The 20004-nt window shown below is 45.8% G+C and overlaps 7 protein-coding genes across 8 annotated transcripts; 3 read left to right on the top strand and 4 right to left on the bottom strand.

The window, feature by feature from the left end:
- The first annotated feature begins 237 nt into the window (after window positions 1-237).
- Window positions 238-1602, top strand: LOC128306581 (40S ribosomal protein S10b-like). The gene is made up of 3 exons (XM_053044128.1): window positions 238-354; window positions 730-1170; window positions 1255-1602. Exons 2-3 carry the CDS (start codon window positions 730-732, stop codon window positions 1285-1287), a joined length of 474 nt encoding a protein of 157 aa, XP_052900088.1. The 5' UTR covers window positions 238-354; the 3' UTR covers window positions 1288-1602.
- Window positions 1603-2517: 915 nt separating this feature from the next.
- On the bottom strand, window positions 2518-3824 carry LOC128306592 (clumping factor A-like). The gene is made up of 2 exons (XM_053044143.1): window positions 3615-3824; window positions 2518-3552 (listed from the first exon to the last, which is right to left on the bottom strand). The coding sequence occupies exons 1-2, from the start codon at window positions 3822-3824 to the stop codon at window positions 2518-2520; spliced, it is 1245 nt and encodes a 414-aa protein (XP_052900103.1).
- A 1419-nt stretch (window positions 3825-5243) lies between these two features.
- LOC128306565 (sin3 histone deacetylase corepressor complex component SDS3-like) lies at window positions 5244-7045 on the bottom strand. Its single transcript, XM_053044109.1, has 3 exons — window positions 6858-7045; window positions 6061-6785; window positions 5244-5970 (listed from the first exon to the last, which is right to left on the bottom strand). Exons 1-3 carry the CDS (start codon window positions 6937-6939, stop codon window positions 5704-5706), a joined length of 1074 nt encoding a protein of 357 aa, XP_052900069.1. The 5' UTR covers window positions 6940-7045; the 3' UTR covers window positions 5244-5703.
- A 757-nt stretch (window positions 7046-7802) lies between these two features.
- On the top strand, window positions 7803-11916 carry LOC128306556 (protein SPT2 homolog). Its single transcript, XM_053044094.1, has 2 exons — window positions 7803-8392; window positions 8744-11916. The coding sequence occupies exons 1-2, from the start codon at window positions 8327-8329 to the stop codon at window positions 10625-10627; spliced, it is 1950 nt and encodes a 649-aa protein (XP_052900054.1). The 5' UTR covers window positions 7803-8326; the 3' UTR covers window positions 10628-11916.
- A 425-nt stretch (window positions 11917-12341) lies between these two features.
- On the bottom strand, window positions 12342-14037 carry LOC128306568 (RING finger protein 141-like). Its single transcript, XM_053044113.1, has 3 exons — window positions 13718-14037; window positions 13441-13643; window positions 12342-13354 (listed from the first exon to the last, which is right to left on the bottom strand). Exons 2-3 carry the CDS (start codon window positions 13596-13598, stop codon window positions 12541-12543), a joined length of 972 nt encoding a protein of 323 aa, XP_052900073.1. The 5' UTR covers window positions 13599-13643; window positions 13718-14037; the 3' UTR covers window positions 12342-12540.
- Window positions 14038-15298: 1261 nt separating this feature from the next.
- On the top strand, window positions 15299-18274 carry LOC128306593 (histidine--tRNA ligase). 2 transcript variants are annotated; one of them, XM_053044145.1, is made up of 4 exons: window positions 15299-15311; window positions 15431-15571; window positions 16430-17695; window positions 17816-18274. In XM_053044145.1, the coding sequence occupies exons 2-4, from the start codon at window positions 15479-15481 to the stop codon at window positions 18020-18022; spliced, it is 1566 nt and encodes a 521-aa protein (XP_052900105.1). In that variant the 5' UTR covers window positions 15299-15311; window positions 15431-15478; the 3' UTR covers window positions 18023-18274. The 2 variants fall into 2 exon arrangements, with proteins under 2 accessions (XP_052900105.1, XP_052900104.1); XM_053044144.1 differs by lacking the exons at window positions 15299-15311; window positions 15431-15571 and adding an exon at window positions 15591-16287.
- Window positions 18268-19703, bottom strand: LOC128306594 (uncharacterized). The gene is made up of 2 exons (XM_053044146.1): window positions 18906-19703; window positions 18268-18721 (listed from the first exon to the last, which is right to left on the bottom strand). Exons 1-2 carry the CDS (start codon window positions 19585-19587, stop codon window positions 18318-18320), a joined length of 1086 nt encoding a protein of 361 aa, XP_052900106.1. The 5' UTR covers window positions 19588-19703; the 3' UTR covers window positions 18268-18317.
- Between the last annotated feature and the right edge of the window lie 301 nt (window positions 19704-20004).

The following is a 20004-nucleotide window of genomic DNA, read 5'->3' as shown; positions in this document are numbered from 1 at the left end:
GAATTGATATTTTATTAAAAGCTCACCAAATAAAATGCTATAGTTAGAAAAAAAAAATGGTTGAATATTATGAATTCTTCTCCTTTTAAAACATTGTCGAAATATTCACGTTCTTCTGTTTTTGATTTCGATTTGCACCAAGATTTCTATAACACGCTAGATCAATATAACCATCCTGTGTGCGTTTCCTGTGAAATTAAACGTCAGTTCAGGCCGGAAACACACGGTGCGTTTTGTTCTGTCAATCGCTGCGTTTATCTCGTTTGTCGCTGTCAAAGTCTGCAAGCAACTCCGGTGCTTTCGTTCTTTCTCTTCCGGGCAGTGTACCGAACCGTATTGACACATTTTGCCAAGGTAAAAATTAATTCCAATAATTGATCGACTTACCGTACGATATGTGGTTGAATTTCTGTGCCCAAGCGTTCGCCATGGTTGTGCGCGTCTTCGTCGGACATTTTTACCGGACTATTTCCAATTGAACGGATGTGCGGAGAGTTTGTGTTTCAAAGTTTGGATGGCTCCAATCGCAGCTAACACCACAGAGTGAAGCGTCTGAATGCTTAGGAAACCGTGTATCGGTCTCTTGTGGCTGTGTGTGTGTTTTTCGTGCGTGTGCTGTTGTTCCGTAGTGCAAAATTGGAAAAGTTCATCCTTACGCTGCTTTGTGTTTTCCGGTCACTCATATACCGCCGCGTGTGCGTGTTTGTGGTTTTCTTACTGTCGTTCCAGATGTTCATGCCAAAAGCGCACCGCGTCGCAATCTACGAGTACCTCTTCAAGGAGGGTGTGCTGGTAGCACAGAAAGATTTCTACGCTCCCAAGCACCCGGAGCTGGAGAACATCCCGAACCTGCACGTTATTAAGACGATGCAATCGCTCAAGTCGAAGAACTTCGTGAAGGAGCAGTTTGCCTGGCGCCACTACTACTGGTATCTCACCAACGAGGGCATTGAGTATCTGCGGGCGTACCTGCATTTGCCGGCCGAAATCGTGCCGTCGACGCTGAAGCGAGCGGCCCGCTCGGAACCGCAACGTGCCCGAACCCAGGCTGGACCCCGTCCGGAAGGTCCGAAGACTGGCGAGGATAGACAGGCGTACAGACGCATGCAGCAGGCGGCTCCGGCTGACAAGAAGGGTGACGTAGGCGTTGGTGCCGGCGAGCTAGAATACGTAAGTAGCACAATACCCCTGTTGTTACACCGAATTTGACCCACTCATATGATTCTTTGCTTTTGGTTGTTAACTGTTTTTCAGCGTGGTGGATTCGGTCGCGGTAATCGTATGTAAATGCTGCCTCTACACACAACATCCCAACAATCAATCGTGGGCTAGTTCGCCTTTAGCTTTAATTACATCGGAGGATGCGCTGTTTTTATTTCGTGGGGGGGCATAAACAGATCCCCACGAGTGCGCAAAACGCATAATTTCAAAGATACAGTGGCTGGTTTAACGCGTGGTGTATGGTTAATGTTTAACACTATTACCACTACCCAGCCGTGCTGCTAGCGATTGTCGCAACATTACTTTTTCCTTGTATTGCAAATAATGGTCGTGAAAAGATTCTTCGATTAATAAAGGCAAGACGAACTGGCAGAACTCTAACTCCTTATGGCGTTATTTTCTTCCTACGGGATTGAACGTATCGTGTGATGCATAACATTTCCTTTCTCGCGCTTAACTTCGTGCAAAAGGTGCCCTTCGACGTGAACAAAACCATAAAAAGGAAAGCTGTCTTCTATCAAAATCATAGAAAAACTTCAATCAAACCCGAATGAGTGAAACAAACCTATACCGTGTTGTATGCCACCTCTGGTGTGGTTTGCACCTAATCTATAGTTTTTTTTTCTCATTTTGCTGTACCGGCAATACCGGCTTAAATACAGATGAAAACCTTCCAAGTGGTAAATTTTTACAACCATAATAATACTCGCTGTTACCGATCATCCGTATCGCATACAGGCTGTTTCTCCGATTGGTCACATTTGTTTCGCAAGTTAAATGTTGGTGGCCACTAATTATGTGATACCAGTTGCTACATGAAATTTCAAACATTGTTTCGGTCAAGATGTCATCAACGAAGCAGGCTTTAAATGCGTACAATTCTCATACATTGATTTTCATCCGGCAGGCGACGTTCGCCTTGGCCTTTATGGAGACATTTTCCCAAGCCTCACATCCTCTTGTATGTGCGTGCTACATGAATGTTAATGAAATTTTCCGTTTATTTGTAATAAGTTACAGTTTATTAATTACGATGTGATTACAGCCTCGGTGTAACTTGTTCTCGGAACAATGTTGTAGAATTGATCATCTTGCTATTTATCTCCTTATCCCTAATTTTTGGCCGAAGCTATCTGTTCTTCCTCATCCTCCAAAATCATCTTCTAAGCCAATACAACAACATTCAAAATCGTCTAGAAAATCAGTTCAGATCAGTTAGAAAATCTACCAGTATAGAATAGTTATCCTAAAACAAATTCTTTTTTTGCGAACCAAGCATTCGCAACTACGGAAACTTCATTCTTCGAAGCCAAACTCTCCTGTGCGTATGAGTTTGTCTTCATGAGCGGATGATTCATGTACCGCCAATAATACATCATCAACTACGGGATCATCGTCGTCCGAAGACATAGACTCTTCTCCAGACGGAGGATGTACCACTAATGATGCAGCTTCAATCGAAGACATACTCTCTTCTGCTGACGAATCATGTTCCACTTCGGAATCATCACCTGGTACCGCATCATCATCTTCCGAAGACATAGACTCTTCTCCAGACGGAGGATGTACCACTAATGATGCAGCTTCAATCGAAGACATACTCTCTTCTGCTGACGAATCATGTTCCACTTCGGAATCATTATCTGCGGACGAATCATCTACTTCGGAATCATCACCTGGTACCGCATCCTCATCTTCCGAAGACATAGTCTTTTCTCCCGACGAAGTATCTGCCACCAAGATTGCACTTTCATCCGAAGAAACACACTCTTCAGCTGACGAATCATATTCCACATCGGAATCGTTATCTGGCGACGAATCATCTACTTCGGAATCATCACCTGGTACCGCATCATCATCTTCCGAAGACATAGTCTTTTCTCCCGACGAAGTATCTGCCACCAAGATTGCACTTTCATCCGAAGAAACACACTCTTCAGCTGACGAATCATATTCCACATCGGAATCGTTATCTGGCGACGAATCATCTACTTCGGAATCATCACCTGGTACCGCATCATCATCTTCCGAAGACATAGTCTTTTCTCCCGACGAAGTATCTGCCACCAAGATTGCACTTTCATCCGAAGAAACACACTCTTCAGCTGACGAATCATATTCCACATCGGAATCGTTATCTGGCGACGAATCATCTACTTCGGAATCATCACCTGGTACCGCATCATCATCTTCCGAAGACATAGTCTTTTCTCCCGACGAAGTATGTGCCACCAAGGTTGCAGTTCCATCCGAAGAAACACTCTCTTCTGCCGACGAATCATGTTCCACACCGGAATCATCATCGTCCGAAGACGAATCACTGTCCGTATGCTGGAAGAAGAAAAGAATTCAAATCAGTCAACAGTAAATCACTTTCCAACAGCAACACTTGCAGTTTTTGCAATTGGTCCATTGTTTGCTGCGATAGGTTGGTTTCCCTCATCGGAATCGGATACGGTGTCGTAATTCGACGACGAATCCTCCCCTCTCGGTATGCAGGAAGCATACTGTCGCCGACGTGCCAATTTCTTATTTTTCTTTGACTTTGGCTTGGCTTGTTCACGAATTTTCACGATCACAAACCGGAAACCAGTTGGAGTCATGTTGTCCTGAGGCTGTGTCTAGTTGGTCGGCTGTATTAACCACAACAAATTTGGGATAAGGTTTAAATTAAAAAAAAACCGTAACAAAATTAATGGCGAACCATGTAACAAGCAATTACAATGGAAGCCATTTTATTTCGACTGCACCACACAACACTTACATCGCAAGAAAACGCACCTACTCCAGACGACGGTTTGGAGAGTTCTGCCGAAGATGAACCACACGTTAGACGTTGGCGCGAAAATCAATGCTTGCTTTGATCATTGTCAAATCATCATGATGAACATTTCGCCAGAATTGTACCCGGCAACAAAGCCGCATTACCCAGCGTGCGTTGCTTTACTATCTTTACTTTTATGCGACAAGTGAATTTTGTCGTGTCTTTGTTTGCGGTTGACTTGATTTTTTTGCGACAAGATTTTGTCGTCTATCTAGAGTAGAAGTTTCCAAACTTTTAAACCCTGCGGGTCGACTTTTTTAAACTACGTTAGCTGCGGGTCAATGAGCCAGTATCTTGCGACTCTTTACACTGATATTGCTCTCAAATCCAAAATGTATGCTTTTTAATTTAATAAACCAAAATAATTATTAATAGTTTTTAATCGTTAAGAAAAACGATAACTTTGTTCGAATTTGGAGAGTTTTACCTGTCCTGTGGATTGAAAGAAGGCGGAAATTTCTCGAAATAAATCGGTGGGGAGATCCAACAGGTAGAGCCAGTTGTAATATGATATTCTTGATGTAATAAAGGACAGTAGTTGAAAGTAATTAGCAGCTTTATTTCAAACGTCTAGTATATGCGGTTTATTTGTACATCACAGTTGTTCGCTTGCACTGGTTATTGAAACGATTAACCCTAGAGATGTCAACCAAATTTACACACGTAAGTTGGCAACCTGCATACCCGATAGTATGGGTATTGCTGGCCCAAGTAGCAAAATATACACGCTGGGGGGACATACATGTAATCTCTTGAAAAACATGCTCTCTTGGTATCGGAAATCTGAAGACAGCTGGTTTGAATATTTGCATATCTAAAATCTATTTGATTCATTCACTATGTTTTTTATGTTATGATAAAAGTAACGATCCATTTTAAATTTTAAATTGATTGAATTTACCTCGAAAATAAACACAATAAGAAATAACCAGAAGAGAATTGTCATGCTCCATACAAAATGTATGGAATACCCGGGTGTGCTGGTTGCCAACTAACGTGGTAAAGTTTAAGATAAATCAAAATAAAATACCTACTGCTTGTTGAAAATTACAATGTATACATCAAAACATCGGAAATAAAAAGTTGGGATGCTACTGAACATTTCAGGTCAATAAAAGCAATTAATCAAAAGTAATTGCAGTTTAAAGTTGAAAAAATACCCGGGTATCCTGGTTGTCTACTTCAAGGTTAATCTGTCTCTCCCTCACGATAGGATACTGAACCTTTATTAACTATCCCCAGAATCCGTTCTGGTTTGCCAGCTTTCGGAACTATTCCATGCGTATGGCCAGTTCCACAGACACTAACATCGTGTAAGGACCTAAGAATTGTTCTTTGCCAGACTGCATGAAAATACAATAGAACCTTTAGCTATCCTTCGAATGACCACTTCTACGCTCGCGTGTTTCAAACATAGTCTTTCATCCAGCAGTGCTTTGGATGTGTTGTTATGAGATCCTAAAGGTACTGAAACAATTTATCGCTTAGAATTACATAAGTAAGGAGTATATTCACAATAATATCAATAGGAAAGAACAAAAATCGATTCGTCGCTTGAATTCTCTAAATTACACTACGTGAAAAGTGTAGGAGCTTACAATACGTAAAATGTGCAATGTGTGTCACATTAATTTAATTTGCAATATGTGTCACAACCATTAATTTGCTCGACGCTTTATAGACACCTTGCCGCGGCGCAAGTGCGACAGAAAGATCCGCACCTTCTGGCCATCGGTTGTTTTCTTCACGCAGATCGCCTCAATGCCGATCGCGGAAATGTTGGCCGAAAAGCGTGAAATGTCCCGGCCCTCCACATGTACCGGTTGGCCGCGGTGGAACCACCGCCGCTCATACCATAGCTTTCCGTCCTCGATTCGCGTGTCCGCTGGCTGTTGTTGGCTCGATTGACCACCCAATCCTTGTCCCTAAACACGGATAGGAGGAAAAAAGAGAAGTATATTAATTCACCACATATTATGCCATGATAAGCACATCCACCACACCGGAACACATACGGTGGAAGTTGTTCCGCTGCCGTAGCCCTCCGCCTGGGAACCATTTTGGTCGGCCGAATTGGTACCGGTGTTGGTGGAACCAGTCCTACCCTGCGACCCCGAACTACCGCTACCGCTCGCACCTTCATTGATGGCGTGGTGCGCCCCCCGGCTCCCTGCGCTCGGAGGTTTGCCCCTTGCAATCAGCTTTAAATCGTGCTCAATTTCCTTATCATCCAACAGAAACGTTAGCTGGTTTGTGGTGGGCTTGCGACGCTTTTCCGGCACCGGTAGTGGTTCATTCGGTCGGCGGCGCAACTTCCGCGTAACCGTGGGCTTTACATCGATCGAGTCCCCGTTCAACTCCATCGTTGCGAACTCGTGCTCAATCATCTTTTTCTGATCCTCCAGATCGGCGATCACATTTTCAATCAGCTCCGCCTTCTTCTCATCGTACTCCTTCTCTGCGGCTGCCTTTTCCAGGATGCAGTCCCGCTCGGCACACTCAAGCAGATAGTCACGTTCCACTTCGTTCAACAGCAAACGATCGTCCAGTTCGCTTTTAATACGCTCCACTATTTTCAAATATTCCGGATGTTTGCGCTGTTTACACATCTCCAGCTGGCTCAACAGATTGGCGAGCTTATCCTGGTACATCTGTTCCTTTATTTCAAGCCGTTCGTCCACGCTGTGCGGCTGACTAGTCAATCCGGTAGCCATCTCACATTCGCTCGCCTCGTCCGTATCTGGTTTAGCAGGAAAACGAGAGAACATTAAGCTGATTCCGTAGTAGGTAGTAAATGCAAAACATCGCTTACCTGTTCTACTATCCGGATCATTGTCCAGTTCATGTCTTTTGGGCATTTCCAAAATTATTGATACGTTTCTATTCATTGCCATTTTAATGTCTTTCTCGCAACACAGCAAACACAATCCGGGCACGGAATTCCTACAAGAAAAACGCCATATACTTGTATGGCACTGGGTTATAGCGGTCCCCTATATTGGCGTATCTCATGAGAGTGGCTGTATTTATTTACCTTCCACTGGCCAGGAAAAACGGACAGCTTCGTTTTGATTACAGCCGAAAGATGTACCCATTATCCGTGCTCATCAGGACGCGACAGTAGCCGGATAACTGGATAACACGGATTATCGCATGCAGCAGTTGAATATCTTGAATGATGGCTAGGGATGTTTTATTGTTGTAATTTATATTTACTGTGTGTTTTATTACCGCAAAAGAAACTGTAGTCATATTTTTGAATAAGCGCACATTCTGTCTTCTAAAATTGGAACATTGGTTTGTTACGTCAACGGTGTTGCAGACACCCGGATAAAAGGTGTTCCACTGACCACTGTTTTGCAGAATGTTGTTTTTTATTTGAATCTGATATTATTCGTTAATTGAGGTTTTTGCACAACTTTACCATCCAACTTCATCAATTGTAACGCAGGATCATAGAATAAATGTGATTTATTACAAATAATGATCAAGATGTATACCCACTTATATCGAACGTAATCTACTGCATGGTACAAATGGTACTGTTTTTTCCATATAAATTAAAATAAAAATATAAACAAATATATACATATTCCATATGTATTAAAAAGAAGATATGAAGAATATTGATTCTTTGTTAAAAATAAATTACATATTCTGTAAACGTCAACAGGTACTTCCCATTGTCCAATGTCTCGCGACAGTCAACCAAGTTGTGCTAGAAGTAAATAAAACCACTCTCGCGAGGAATAGCTAACTGTCGCTGCTTGAGGAAAAAATTGTACCAAAGTTTGAATATTATTTTCGACCTTAGAAACCAAACGTAGCAGAACCGTGTGAAAAGCTGATATTATAAATGAGTGGGACAGTATCAACGGTGCGGAAGAAATATCCCCTTTGCCTAACCTGACTTGCAGTCCGGTGCTTGCAAAACAGATTGAATGTGTTAACCTTCTCAGCAGACGGTGTGCTTGGTGTCCGCATTTAGTTACAAATCGCCGGCACGCTATTTTGTGTTCTTTGGTTCTAGCGAATTCCTTGTAGCAAGAACTGACTATCCAGCTACGTAAAAAAAGTCTTGTAAAATTAAGTCTAGTTAGTCATAAGTGGCAGACAGGTCATGTAGGTCATAACGCCAAGAAGAGAGAAAAGGATTCTAGCGAATGCTCCTGGCGTCGGGAAGGGAATTGCCGGTACCAGGGTGTGAGTTGTGCGACATATAGTGCTTGCGGCAGCGTTGGTATTTGCTCTCCATCTTAGCAGCAGTGACTACAGGCGGCGATGGATTACCACAACATATTGAATATTGCCAAGCAAAATGCCGAAAGTGCAAAGACGTCCAAGGGGGTATGTACTAGTGATGGGAAAATTCCGAGAAAAAAAGGAACGGAGGGTTACGGAATAGAACTGGCAGGTTAACTAGCGTAGAATCGTGGGGGAAAAAGGGCTTCGATTATATGTACTGGGTTTAATCTAATGCAATCTAATGTTCCGTTCCTTTTTTTTCGGAACTTTCCCATCAATAGAATAATAGCGATTGTTGTTTTAGATGCTGTCATGCAATGCAACAGTTGGCCGGAAGTGTTATTCCGTCTTTCATCCGATTCATGTTCCGGGCTTAAAGAATGGAAAGCATTTCCAGAACAATCGAGAAAGCAATACGTTACAAATATGCCTTCTTTTCATTCACCGACGCAGGGACGCCCTCACACAGCCAGTTCAACCCCCCTGGCAAAGGTTACACCAGAGAAAAAGGTCTTATCGGAGAACATTAAAAAATTTCTCGCCAAAAAGGACGAAGAGGAACGGCAGGCGGCGGCGGAAAAGCATCTGAAGGCGCAGGAGCTGATGGCCAAGCGCGGTGGCAAAGGTAAGAAAAAGATCGAAAAGATGCTGAAGGTGATCAAGTCGGCGAACAAGTCGGTGCTGGACGATGCGAACGATGCGCAGGAAACCGCACTCGGTACTGAGAGTCTCGAGGATGATTACGGCTACACGTCCGCGGTCGCTTCACAGTATTACGAGAAGATGATGGATAAGTACAAGAACATACCAACCGAGTCGATGTTTACCGAGGCAAAAAAGCGTTGCATGTCCAGTGAGGAATTGGCACGCGCAAAGGCGCGTGTGAAGAACGCGATCGTCAAGGAGCAGGAAGAGCAACATGCACCACGTAGCAGAAAGTCACGCTGTTCCAAGGCGGATGGTGGTGACGATCGGAGCAACATCGGTGCGGTTGTTGCGATGACGGAGACAAAGCCACCGGGAAAGCGGGACGATCCGAAGCAGACGAAGGGTGGTCCGAACGAAGAACGGCGAGTGGTGCGCAAACCGAACGTACCACCACCTCCCAACTTTTCCACCCTGCTCAAGATCGCCGAAACGAAGCAGTTCGAACCGATAAAGGTTGAGGTGGGTGCTGCAAAGAAGCGCCAAGATGATCGGCCTTTGACGAGCAAGGAAAGGAAGGAGTACGAAGAACGGAAAGCATTCATGGAGATGAAGCGACTGCGCGACAAGATAAAGCAGAATGAAAGTCTGTCGGAGGAGGAGAAACAGCGACGTTTGGCACGGCTAGATGTGCTGCGTGCGGCCGGCAAGCTGCCGGGGATTCCACCCCTGCCGGCTACTTCGGTGTCTGCTAGGAAACCTCCAACCACCGGTTCACCGGCGGGATCGACGAGCATCTCTCGCACCGTGTTCAAAATCCCCAAGCGTACTGATGCGCCTTCGGCGGACCCACCCAAAAGCGCTTCGAACGCTGAAAAGCAGGTTGTAGCAAAAACAGCGCCATTACCAACACCAGAGCCAAAATCGAAACCCGTTGTTGGTGCTACGAAACCAACCGGAAGCGGAATCCAAAAGACTACCTCTGCACCATCGAGTGCATCATCGACCACCGCAGTGCGAACCTCCACCAAGCAGCCAGCACAACCATCCGGTACTACAAGCACGCCTCAAAAATTGTCTGTATCATCCTCCACATCGTTAAATGGTAAGACGATATCGCCGGCGGTACAAAAACCATCCGTAACTAATGGGAAAATGCTCCCCGCGTCCGGTCGACCTTCGGGCGGAACCGTTTCAACGAAGCAACCGTCCAACGGTAAACAACTACCGGCTGTGAACCAACGATCTACTGCACCGACCAAACGCCCACCACCGGAACCGGTCACTCAAACGCGCCAATTCCCACCGCCGGATGTGCAGCGGTCGATCAAGCGACGAGACTCTTCGATGCCGTATGCTGGTGGGCGAACGACGCACAAGAAGCAACGCATTATCGACAGCGACAGTGAGTACGATAGCGAGATGGACGATTTTATCGACGATGACGACTGTGAGGAGGACTATTCGTCCGCGATAAAGGACATCTTCGGTTATGACAAATCACGATACAGGGACGATTGTTATGATGACGACGACGATAATATGGAGTCATCGTACGCGCAACAAATGCGTGAAGAGTACATCAGCAAGAAGATAGGGATCCAGGAGGATCTGGAAGATATGCGCGCGGAGGAGGAGGAGAAGCGGCGCAAACTAATGAAAAAGAAGGGTTCTGCACCGAAGAAGAAGTAGAAGAGTATGTTATTCTTTGCCCCCGCAAATGGCATAGATTTTAAGTGTATCATACACGAAAACACACGTGTTGCAAGTCGCCCGTGATTAGTTAAGGAGAAGATTTCGAGGAACGTTCCGCAATGATCTGACGTATGTAATATGTCCAAATTAGTTTAGCAATTCATACACGTAGACAGGCGGGGAAGGAGGGGGAGGGGTCGGTTCCTTTTTTTTACTTCTTTGCCTTTTGTCTTCCCTTTTTAACTTATGCCGCGACTCACATGCATACTCACCGGAAAAAGTGCGGAAGAAACATATTTTTGTATAAGTTTACCTTAGGAATAAGCCTAATTGTGAAGAAGGGTTTTATGTAACTAGGTGGCAGTAGGAGCTGATCCTGGCGGTTATCTGATGATTGCTTGTATTTTCTGAACAAATGAGGTGTGGCAGACCCAAGCTGAGATGGGATGATGGCGTTTATGCATCCGCCAGATAGGGTGAGATCTTGCCCTTGAATGTGAGAGGTTTAGAGGATTTTTGCAGTTTAATCAAGATCGCCAAAGGGCAAGCATTTTTCAGAATGTGTGTATACATTCTTGTCTGTTTAAGAAATCGCAAGAAAGTTAAGAAAATTTATTTTTTACGGACTTCTGAAGTGAATATCTCCCCTTAATTAAGTTCATTATTTCCATTATCCTTACTGGGTGTGATTGATTGTAGCCTTCAACGAATCAGGCAACTAACGACCAGATTTACCCAAAATCTCAAACTCTTTTAACCGTTGTGCCTCCCATACGCAGGATTGATCTAATCAGCTATGGGTTTATACAAAGACAAACATAAAACACATCTATTTTTCTGGACATCGATTTAAATTGTAGACAGCTGCTCAAAAATCGAATCCGAATCGTTCCCCCTCCAAAGCTGGAGCTGGCTAGCTGGTTGCGTGGCAAATTTAAGTCTAGGTTAGAATGTCCCAGTTGGTCCTTACGCCAAGAAACGCACCATTCGAAATAAGGCAGCCAGACATAATAATGTGCACTGATCTCCGAAAATTCTCGTACTGCATCATTCATCGAAGGGGTTGTAGTGTGTGTCAAAGTGTTATTACTCGTGTTTTGTTTTAATTTTCTTTTACTTTCCCTTGTAATACACTTAATTTTGGAGAGTGTGTGTGATTCGAAAATCCCTAGTTTAGATAATGTGCATTTTTGTTTTGCTTTACGAATATTGTTTTCCCACACATTAAACACTTGTTAGTAGTTTCGTTACTGTGCACGTTTACGGTTTACGTACGTACGTTTGCATAACTTTATTTACGTATTTTTTCCCCAAGACATTCAATTTCAGTGACACGATATATTGATTTGGAGTAAAATAAAAGAGAAACATACAAAAGACATCTGCTGTGTATCGGTTTTGTTTAGCTTGTTTTGTGAAGTCTTGCTATATGTGGAACCCTTCCCGCCTAATCATAACAGGAAGAAACGGTTTGATGTAAAAAATCAGATTCCAAGACCCAACGAGTGGGGTATCCCGTTGTTCTTGGATGAAACTTTTAGGATCACTAATAATTAACCCCATTTATCTGCAATTTCTTCACCTCACGTGCATCATGGTCAAACACGAGACTTACAGAAACGTTAACAAAAGCAGCAAATGCTGCAGACTCTGTCTCGTGATTGAGTTTGGATTTGAAATTAGCGTACGAAGCTCTCTAAACAACGGCATCCATCAGCAACGTAAGTGTATGTATAGTTTGTTAAAATACAGCGCGCATAATATGCTTGCGATTGTCAAAAAAATAAACTGTAAAAATTGCCAAATATAACGTAGCGAGCATTGTATGCTCAAGGAAATTTCTAAAAACCGGGTGTAGAACTTTAAAAATAAGGTCCGATTCCATTCAACTGGAGCTCTCGGCAAGCAAATCACAAATCCAACATTCGGCGCAACCAATTCTTATCACTCTCGTCGCTCGCGTTCGCCTCGTTTGATAGCTTCAACAGCGTGGCACAAATCTCTTCGCTCACTTCGTCTGCTTCGGGCATTTCCGATAGGACCCAGGTGTCATCCGTGCTGGCCAGCACCTCGTCACAGATTGGGCACGTTTTCTGGTGGATGTTCCATTGTTCGATGCACGGCATACAGTAGCTGTGTGCGCAGGGTAGCGACACTTCCGGTTTACGTTCGAGACAGATGCAGCACTCGTTATGGTCACCGTCCGGGTCGACGGCCGTAATTGAGTCGACCTGCGCCATCAGTATCGATGCGGTCGTACACTCCGGAAACACGAACGCACTCGACACGTTGGCGGAGGATGACGACGAGGAGGACGTGGACAGTGGAGCAGGTGAGCTTTGCGCCTGCTTTGTGTGTGTCGCGCTTGGACCGGGCCGCTGTTCAGCTGTGCCAGCATTGTTGGGCGACAGTTCGCTGACACTCGCGTTGGACGGTGTGTCCGGACCGGAAGCGCCGCCACTCGTTTTGGACGGACTCGCCCCTGGGCTGTGTATTCGCTGGCTCTCGACCGTCACCATGGCGTGCAGATTCGTTTGGAATGTGCGAAATACCTGCAGGAACTGTTGCAGCGTCAGCAGCTTGAAGCAGTCGATCTTCTTCGTTTCCGGATCAATTTTAACGCACGCGATGCGTACGGTGCGCTTCCAGAGGATGGAGTTGTCTGAACCTTTCTTCACGGCAAATACCAGCTGCTTCCCGTTCGGATCAAGGCATTTCCGTGAGCTGCAGGGGAGAAAACGTACATTGAATGTTAGTCCACCCTATCAAATCATTAGGCAAAAGATGAATCATTCACCACCGCTACTTACAGTCGGTTTAAATCTGCGAGACACTTTTGAAAGTCTTCGTACGCGAGATTGTTAATTTCGGAGAAGATGTGTACCTGCTTCTTGAATTCAAACTGCAACGAATCCACCGCATCGGCCGGTAGAATTTTTTGCGAAATGCTGGACGCTTGGCTACCCATTTCCCGGCTCGTACTTGTATGTTTATTTTACTTTTGTTATACTAGCTGAAAGTAAGAACACAAGTAAAAAAAAAGGAACTTGCACTTACGTCTCGACAATCTGCACAATGCACACTCACTTTGTTAAAAATATGATTAGGGGTAAGATTACATTATTTGTAATACGATTACATTACTTGACAGATGTTTTGGTTGATTGTGAGCAGGACATCGAGGCATAAAAAATGGCAATTATTCCTACTCTGTGGCAACACGGGGAATGGCGTTTCAGCAAAAGTGAATCTTCCGCTCTTGCTAGGGTCATCTACAAAACACTGTTTCCTCTATGCTAAAAAGGACAATAAGGGACACTAGAACCTGCTTTAACAGCCAAATCACAATCACGAAAAGAATTAAAAGTTGAGTTTTTCTTTCAATATTCGCACTCCAAACATGCACCGGGACCGCCTTGAAGAGCGAGTGTCTCGGTTCTTTCAAAGAAGGTTAGGTGTACAGTGAAGTCGCTGCAGTTTGTCATTTTATGGTTCCATCAATAGGGGCCGTCCTTTTTGAGTAATTTTTATGAAGAAATTGTACCAAATTTAGGCATATGAACAATAAACCGTTTAAAACGAAGTACTGATGTAAAAAGCACCAAAAACTTTAAGAAACTTAAAGAAAATGATGGCTTTTGACCAATCAGGATCAGTGATCCAATATTCCGGACCTTCTAGCCATTACACCAAAGCAATCACTCAATCTAAGTTTCACGTAGAGCTCGTCATTTGCCAACTTCTTCCTCGTCCTCCCACAAATACGGGACTAAAATACCTCTGAGCATCAGAAAATAAAATGCAGCACAGCTACCTGATACCAATGTAATGTAGCTAGATTTAAAAATTACAAAAAGTGATAACTTTTTTGCACACCCAACATGCCGTTGCAGCTGCTTATTATTGTTTTCAATGAAAATCACCGTAGATTTATTTTGAATGCACACGATTCAGCGGAAAACAAAACAATATTGACACAAATTGCGTTTATAAGCTCGGGTTAGGATTGTGATGCTAGCGATCACATTACACCATCTACTGGTACGAAATTCCATACAAACCAGCTGTTTTCGGATTTCCGACACCAGGAGAGCATGTATTAGCAGGAGGTAACATGTATGTCCTTCCAGCGTGCATGTATTTTGTGAATTGGGCCATCACTACCCATACTATCAAACTCATCTATCTCACTTACCCAAGCGATCGTGCTCATGAGTTTGATAGTATGGGTAGTGATGGCCCAATTCACAAAATACATGCACGCTGGAGGGACATACATGTAACCTCTTGAAAAACATGCTCTCCTGGTATCAGAGATCGGTAAACGGCTGTTTTGTATAGGATTTCGTATCAGCAAACGGTTAGATCAAGAGAGATGAAGCATACTATCCATCTCATCTGTCTCACTTACGCAAGCGATCGTGCTCATGAGTCTGATAATATGCGATAGTGATGAGCCGTGTAGCAGAATATCTGCTATCACATCATGGATTTCTCCAATGTTTTGCGTCCAGCAAAGGCTGAGTCAACTGTCAGCGGAAGGTGACAGCAGCTCAAATGTCCAACACCCTGCGCAACTGTCAAGCACGGCTGTTGACCGGCCAGGGTTGCAACGTGTATGCCAGCAAGCTTCCCGGCGTGTGGATAGGTGGAACAGCAAGAGAGAAGGGGCACACCAAAGGTAGCAGGGAAATGTGCTAGCTTATAAGTTTCCAGCGATACAACCGCAAAGCATTCGAATTTTCCACTCCGGCGTCAATTGCGTGTGTCTGTGGTTCGTGATTTTCCTCTCCCAATTAGATCGTTTGGGTCCTCTACAACTTCCGGTGGCAAGTGTACAGTGAAACTATGACGGAAAAGGATAAATTGGAGGCTGCCATCACCGCCCAGGGAGATGTCGTGCGTAAGCTCAAATCGGCCAGCACAAAGGACAAGGCGAAGGTAAATGAAACAGCCTGAGCGTAACGTGCAATTATTGGCTTAACAATAACCAGCTTTGCATATTTTGTATAAAACGGCCCAAGGTTTTGTGAATACTGTTTTTTTTTTTTTCGCAAACATCCCCCAATTACCAAATTGGTCTGTTATTTGGCTACTTTATTTTTCACGTGGGATTTGTGACACGACACGCGCAAAACCGTGCAATAGTGCGATCAAGTTACAACATCCGCAGTGTGTGCATTTTTGGAAAAGCGCTACCACCCCGTGTTCCATCATTCCACCCCAGGACAAAAAAACAAGCTGCATTCGAAGCAGCAGCAGAAGGCACAAATTTGCACTCGATTGTTCTGCAGTTCTGCAGGCAGTAAGGCATTTACTCGCATATGTTACATTGCGGTAAGGTCCGTGAAGAAAACGACCAAAAGAGAAAGTAATCGTAACGAACGAATGAAAAGGTGAATGGAAAACAGCTGAAAATTGGAGCCCCCGCACAACGGCAATAAGCAAGCGCAAATTTCTCTTGTGTGGGTTAGGAAAGGGAACCCAGTTACACAATGATACTTAGACAGGTACGGTGCAGCCTCGTGCAGCTGGGAGTTACGGGGAGCTTTCGGATTCCGCATCTGATTTCCACCGCCAGGAGTTCCACCTTTGTGGCCAGCAAGATACAAACGAACCGTACAGAAGAAGAGAAGGTCCGGCATCGTCTCGCGCAGGTCTGTGTGTGTGTTTAATTGAATGTGAGGAATGGGGATGGAGTACTGTAGATAGACCGGTATTCGATACAAACAGCTGACGATCGTATTGTTCCAAGAAATGGGATAATTTAACGCCGCTCGTTTTTTCTTCACTTCACAGATCAACGAGGAGGTACAAAAACTGTTAGCACTCAAAGAACAGCTGAAGCAATGCACCGTGGAGGATGGAGGTGAATCGGCAGCACCGAAGTCTCCGGGTGGAAATGAATCGACTCCCGGCAACCGGAACCTCTCACTGAAAACACCGAAAGGTACCCGAGACTATGGTCCGGAGGCAATGGCTCTCAGACAACGGGTACTGGATCAGGTGGTTCGTGTGTTCCGCAAACATGGAGCAGAAACCATCGATACGCCCGTGTTCGAGTTGAAGGAGGTGCTCACCGGCAAGTACGGCGAGGATTCGAAGCTGATCTACGACTTGAAGGACCAGGGAGGTGAGATATTGGCCTTGCGGTACGATCTCACCGTCCCATTTGCCCGGTACGTCGGTATGGGCAACGTGTTCAACATCAAGCGCTACCACATCGCGAAGGTGTACCGGCGGGACAATCCGCAGATAACGCGCGGCCGTTACCGGGAGTTCTACCAGTGCGATTTCGACATTGCCGGCACGTACGATCCGATGCTGCCGGATGCGGAGTGTGTGAAGGTGGTGTGCGAGATCCTGTCCGAGGTGGGCGTCGGCGAGTTTGTGGTGAAGCTAAATCACCGGAAGCTGCTTGACGGTATGTTTGAGGCGTGCGGTGTTCCGGCAGAAAAGTTCCGCACTGCTTGCTCGTCAGTGGACAAGCTGGACAAAACGCCCTGGGACGAGGTGAAGCGTGAGATGGTCGAGGAGAAGGGTCTGACGGAGGAGACGGTCGATCGGATCGGAGAGTACGTCACGTTGCACGGTGGTGCAGAGCTAATCGATCGGCTGGCGGTGGATGAAAAGCTAAAGAAGATCCCGACCGCCATGGAAGGTCTGGAGGATATGCGGCTGTTGCTGCAGTACTGTGACATCTTCCAGGTGGCGGACAGGGTCTCGTTTGATCTCAGTCTGGCCCGTGGGCTCGATTACTATACCGGTGTTATATACGAGGCGGTACTGCTCGGTAGCGGTGGCAACGATGAGGAAATAACGGTCGGTTCGGTGGCTGGTGGCGGCCGGTACGATAACTTGGTGGGTATGTTCAACCCGAAGAGAAAGCAGGTCCCGTGTGTTGGTGTGTCGATCGGTGTGGAGCGTCTGTTCTCCATCATGGAGTCACGGACCGCCGCCAAAACGCGCACCAACGAGACGCAGGTGTACGTAATTTCTGCCCACAAAGGACTGCACTTAAAGCGGCTAGAAATTCTTAACAAACTTTGGGCAGCAGGTATTAAGGTGAGGGGAACAACAATTTGTAATGAATACAGCCAATTCCATCGAATATGAGAGGATTGACTGTACAAGCGATGTTGATGAGACAAAGATTAATCTTAAACTATTCTCTTCCCCCCACAGGCTGAACATCCGTACAAACTGAACCCGAAACTGCTTGCCCAGCTGCAACACTGCGAAGAGTACCAAATCCCGTACGCGATCGTGCTCGGTGATGGTGAACTGTCCCGTGGTGTAGTAAAGCTACGCGAAATTGCCACCCGCAAAGAGGAAGAACTTTCTCTCGACAAGTTCATCGACGAGATCAAAGCTCGACTAACCGCATCCTAAACAACATCCTCATATCCACGATCAAACGCTGTGGGCACGCCGCATTTTCGTTGTACCAGCAATCAACCTGCAACCCCTTTGCGATGCGAACTCGAAACGTTTGTTTTGTAATAGACATTTAACTTTATTTTTCATCTCAACGATAAAGTGATTCAATGTGTTATTACTGGCTGTCTTCTCGCTTAAGCATAATAAGACAGGTAAAATAAATTAGTGACGACGCAGTTACACCGTGCGTCGTATGATCGCTTACATGAGGGATACACTTTTAACCTGACCGAGGGAGTAACGGTTGTCAGTAGCGTCCGTAACCGTGCGGCATTGGCAATGATGCAGCTGGGCTGGGTCTGTAGATGAGTCGTCGCCGTTGACCGAAAGAACCGGCCGTTTCTGGGTTGTAGCGTTCGTCTCTGCTCAGTACGGCCGATCCGTCGCGCACCTCACGCACCGGGTACGGTGCGACCGGGTATGGTGCGTAGTCGCGCGGGTCTTCGTAAATCGTGATCGGTGCCGGTTGCAACGGTGCGGTAGCAAACGATGGCCGCGGATTATAATACGATCGTCTACGGTACAGATCGTCGTAGTGGTGATAGTTGGCACCCGGTTGATAGTAGTCGTACCCACCGTAGGCGGTCGTACCGTAGTGCTGATCATCGTGATCGTTGTGTGCGTATCCGTCGCGATGTCCATAATTGTTACCTTTGTTATGGGGAGAAAGTTAATTACATTATTCCAATGGCTCCTTCATGTTTGTGATTGTGATATCCGTTTGATCCTTTCTTGTAGCGGGAATAACCGATAGCACACAAACGCTACAAATGAAGTTTGATGCGGCCATTTTGCATTACTACTAGCTACTGGTATTCATAGTAGTAGTACTTACCACGATCGTGCGCACCAACACGTCGATAGTTGTGTGCACCGAGCAGCTCACTACCAGACGCACGGTCATCGTAATGGTCTCGCAAATAGTCGTTGCGCCGATCCTGGCTGTACAGCTTATCCGCATAATCGTTGCGCTGATTGTGCCGGTTATCATACACCTGCTTCCCACCGTGATCGTCCGAATCTTCGTAGTACGAACTCTTGCTACCGCTCTCATCCTTGTGATACGAGTTGCTAAACCCAGACTTGATGTGCTTCCGGTTGTGTGATTTGTCCGCCTCAAAATTCTCGCCGGCCAAATGTTTCACCTTGTCCACCGTGCTGCCCTTGCTCGCATCCAGCACCCGGTGGCCGTCCAGTTGATTGTCGAGTTGATGGTAGCGTACCGCGTCGGATGCCGACCCAATACTGCCCGCCTCATCGTACGCGTGCTCCTTACGGTGGTCCCGCGCATCACTGCCACCTTCACCGCTCGCACCCTTCGTGGCGCCACTCAGCAATTTCTTCACACCAGTACTGCCGGTACCGGACGACACAGACACCGGACGGCCATGCACTTGGTACGGGAAATCATCCGCATACGGATAGGCACCAGCATCACGGCACAGAGCGGAAAGTAGCATCACCGCAAGCAGCATCTGCCAGATAGGCATCGAACACTTCCAGTTTCTACCAGCCATTATCGACTCACTTCACGAACCCGCGGGAGTCTTCACTATTCACTCCACCGAAACACACCGTGCGCCAACTGACCGTGGGCATCGTCAGACGCTGGCCTTAAATATAGCCAAAAGCAGAGAAAGGAAGTGGTCCCGCCTTCTGCCCCCCCCCCCCCCCCACTCGTCGCGCGTATATTCTTCTGGAGGTTCTTCCCCAATTCCTACAACGTGATGCGTTCACGCCACAAAACATCCATTGACTATTCGTTCCACCGGTTGGACCGTTCTTTGGCGTGCTCTTGGAAATTCCGCACTTGGCGCAAAGCAAGCAAACTTGAAGATGAAGCACGATTGTGGACCAAAAATGTCAATCCCTTCCTCCAAAACATGTGCAAAACCCGAACCGAAGCACATTTCAAACCTGTCCCCATGTTGGTA

This window comes from Anopheles moucheti, chromosome X (assembly GCF_943734755.1).
Source record: "Anopheles moucheti chromosome X, idAnoMoucSN_F20_07, whole genome shotgun sequence".
In the NCBI taxonomy this organism is placed as follows: domain Eukaryota; kingdom Metazoa; phylum Arthropoda; class Insecta; order Diptera; family Culicidae; genus Anopheles; species Anopheles moucheti.
The sequence above is the reverse complement of the archived record's forward strand: the minus strand, read 5'-3'. Positions and strand labels throughout refer to the sequence as shown.

What these genes read in the sequence shown, in the direction of transcription:
- LOC128306581 (XM_053044128.1), top strand. Translation starts at nt 730, where the DNA reads ATGTTCATGCCAAAAGCGCACCGCGTCGCAATCTACGAGTACCTCTTC. An exon ending in GTGCCGGCGAGCTAGAATAC is followed by an intron (nt 1,171 to 1,254) that starts GTAAGTAGCACA and finishes ACTGTTTTTCAG; the next exon opens with CGTGGTGGATTCGGTCGCGG.
- LOC128306592 (XM_053044143.1), bottom strand. Translation starts at nt 3,824, where the DNA reads ATGACTCCAACTGGTTTCCGGTTTGTGATCGTGAAAATTCGTGAACAA. An exon ending in ATGGACCAATTGCAAAAACT is followed by an intron (nt 3,553 to 3,614) that starts GCAAGTGTTGCT and finishes TTCTTCTTCCAG; the next exon opens with CATACGGACAGTGATTCGTC.
- LOC128306565 (XM_053044109.1), bottom strand. Translation starts at nt 6,939, where the DNA reads ATGGCAATGAATAGAAACGTATCAATAATTTTGGAAATGCCCAAAAGA. An exon ending in TGATCCGGATAGTAGAACAG is followed by an intron (nt 6,786 to 6,857) that starts GTAAGCGATGTT and finishes CTGCTAAACCAG; the next exon opens with ATACGGACGAGGCGAGCGAA. An exon ending in GCAGCGGAACAACTTCCACC is followed by an intron (nt 5,971 to 6,060) that starts GTATGTGTTCCG and finishes ATCCGTGTTTAG; the next exon opens with GGACAAGGATTGGGTGGTCA.
- LOC128306556 (XM_053044094.1), top strand. Translation starts at nt 8,327, where the DNA reads ATGGATTACCACAACATATTGAATATTGCCAAGCAAAATGCCGAAAGT. An exon ending in GTGCAAAGACGTCCAAGGGG is followed by an intron (nt 8,393 to 8,743) that starts GTATGTACTAGT and finishes TCACCGACGCAG; the next exon opens with GGACGCCCTCACACAGCCAG.
- LOC128306568 (XM_053044113.1), bottom strand. Translation starts at nt 13,598, where the DNA reads ATGGGTAGCCAAGCGTCCAGCATTTCGCAAAAAATTCTACCGGCCGAT. An exon ending in CTCGCAGATTTAAACCGACT is followed by an intron (nt 13,355 to 13,440) that starts GTAAGTAGCGGT and finishes TCTCCCCTGCAG; the next exon opens with CTCACGGAAATGCCTTGATC.
- LOC128306593 (XM_053044144.1), top strand. Translation starts at nt 16,126, where the DNA reads ATGATACTTAGACAGGTACGGTGCAGCCTCGTGCAGCTGGGAGTTACG. An exon ending in TCCGGCATCGTCTCGCGCAG is followed by an intron (nt 16,288 to 16,429) that starts GTCTGTGTGTGT and finishes TTCACTTCACAG; the next exon opens with ATCAACGAGGAGGTACAAAA. An exon ending in TTTGGGCAGCAGGTATTAAG is followed by an intron (nt 17,696 to 17,815) that starts GTGAGGGGAACA and finishes TTCCCCCCACAG; the next exon opens with GCTGAACATCCGTACAAACT.
- LOC128306594 (XM_053044146.1), bottom strand. Translation starts at nt 19,587, where the DNA reads ATGGCTGGTAGAAACTGGAAGTGTTCGATGCCTATCTGGCAGATGCTG. An exon ending in TGTTGGTGCGCACGATCGTG is followed by an intron (nt 18,722 to 18,905) that starts GTAAGTACTACT and finishes CCCATAACAAAG; the next exon opens with GTAACAATTATGGACATCGC.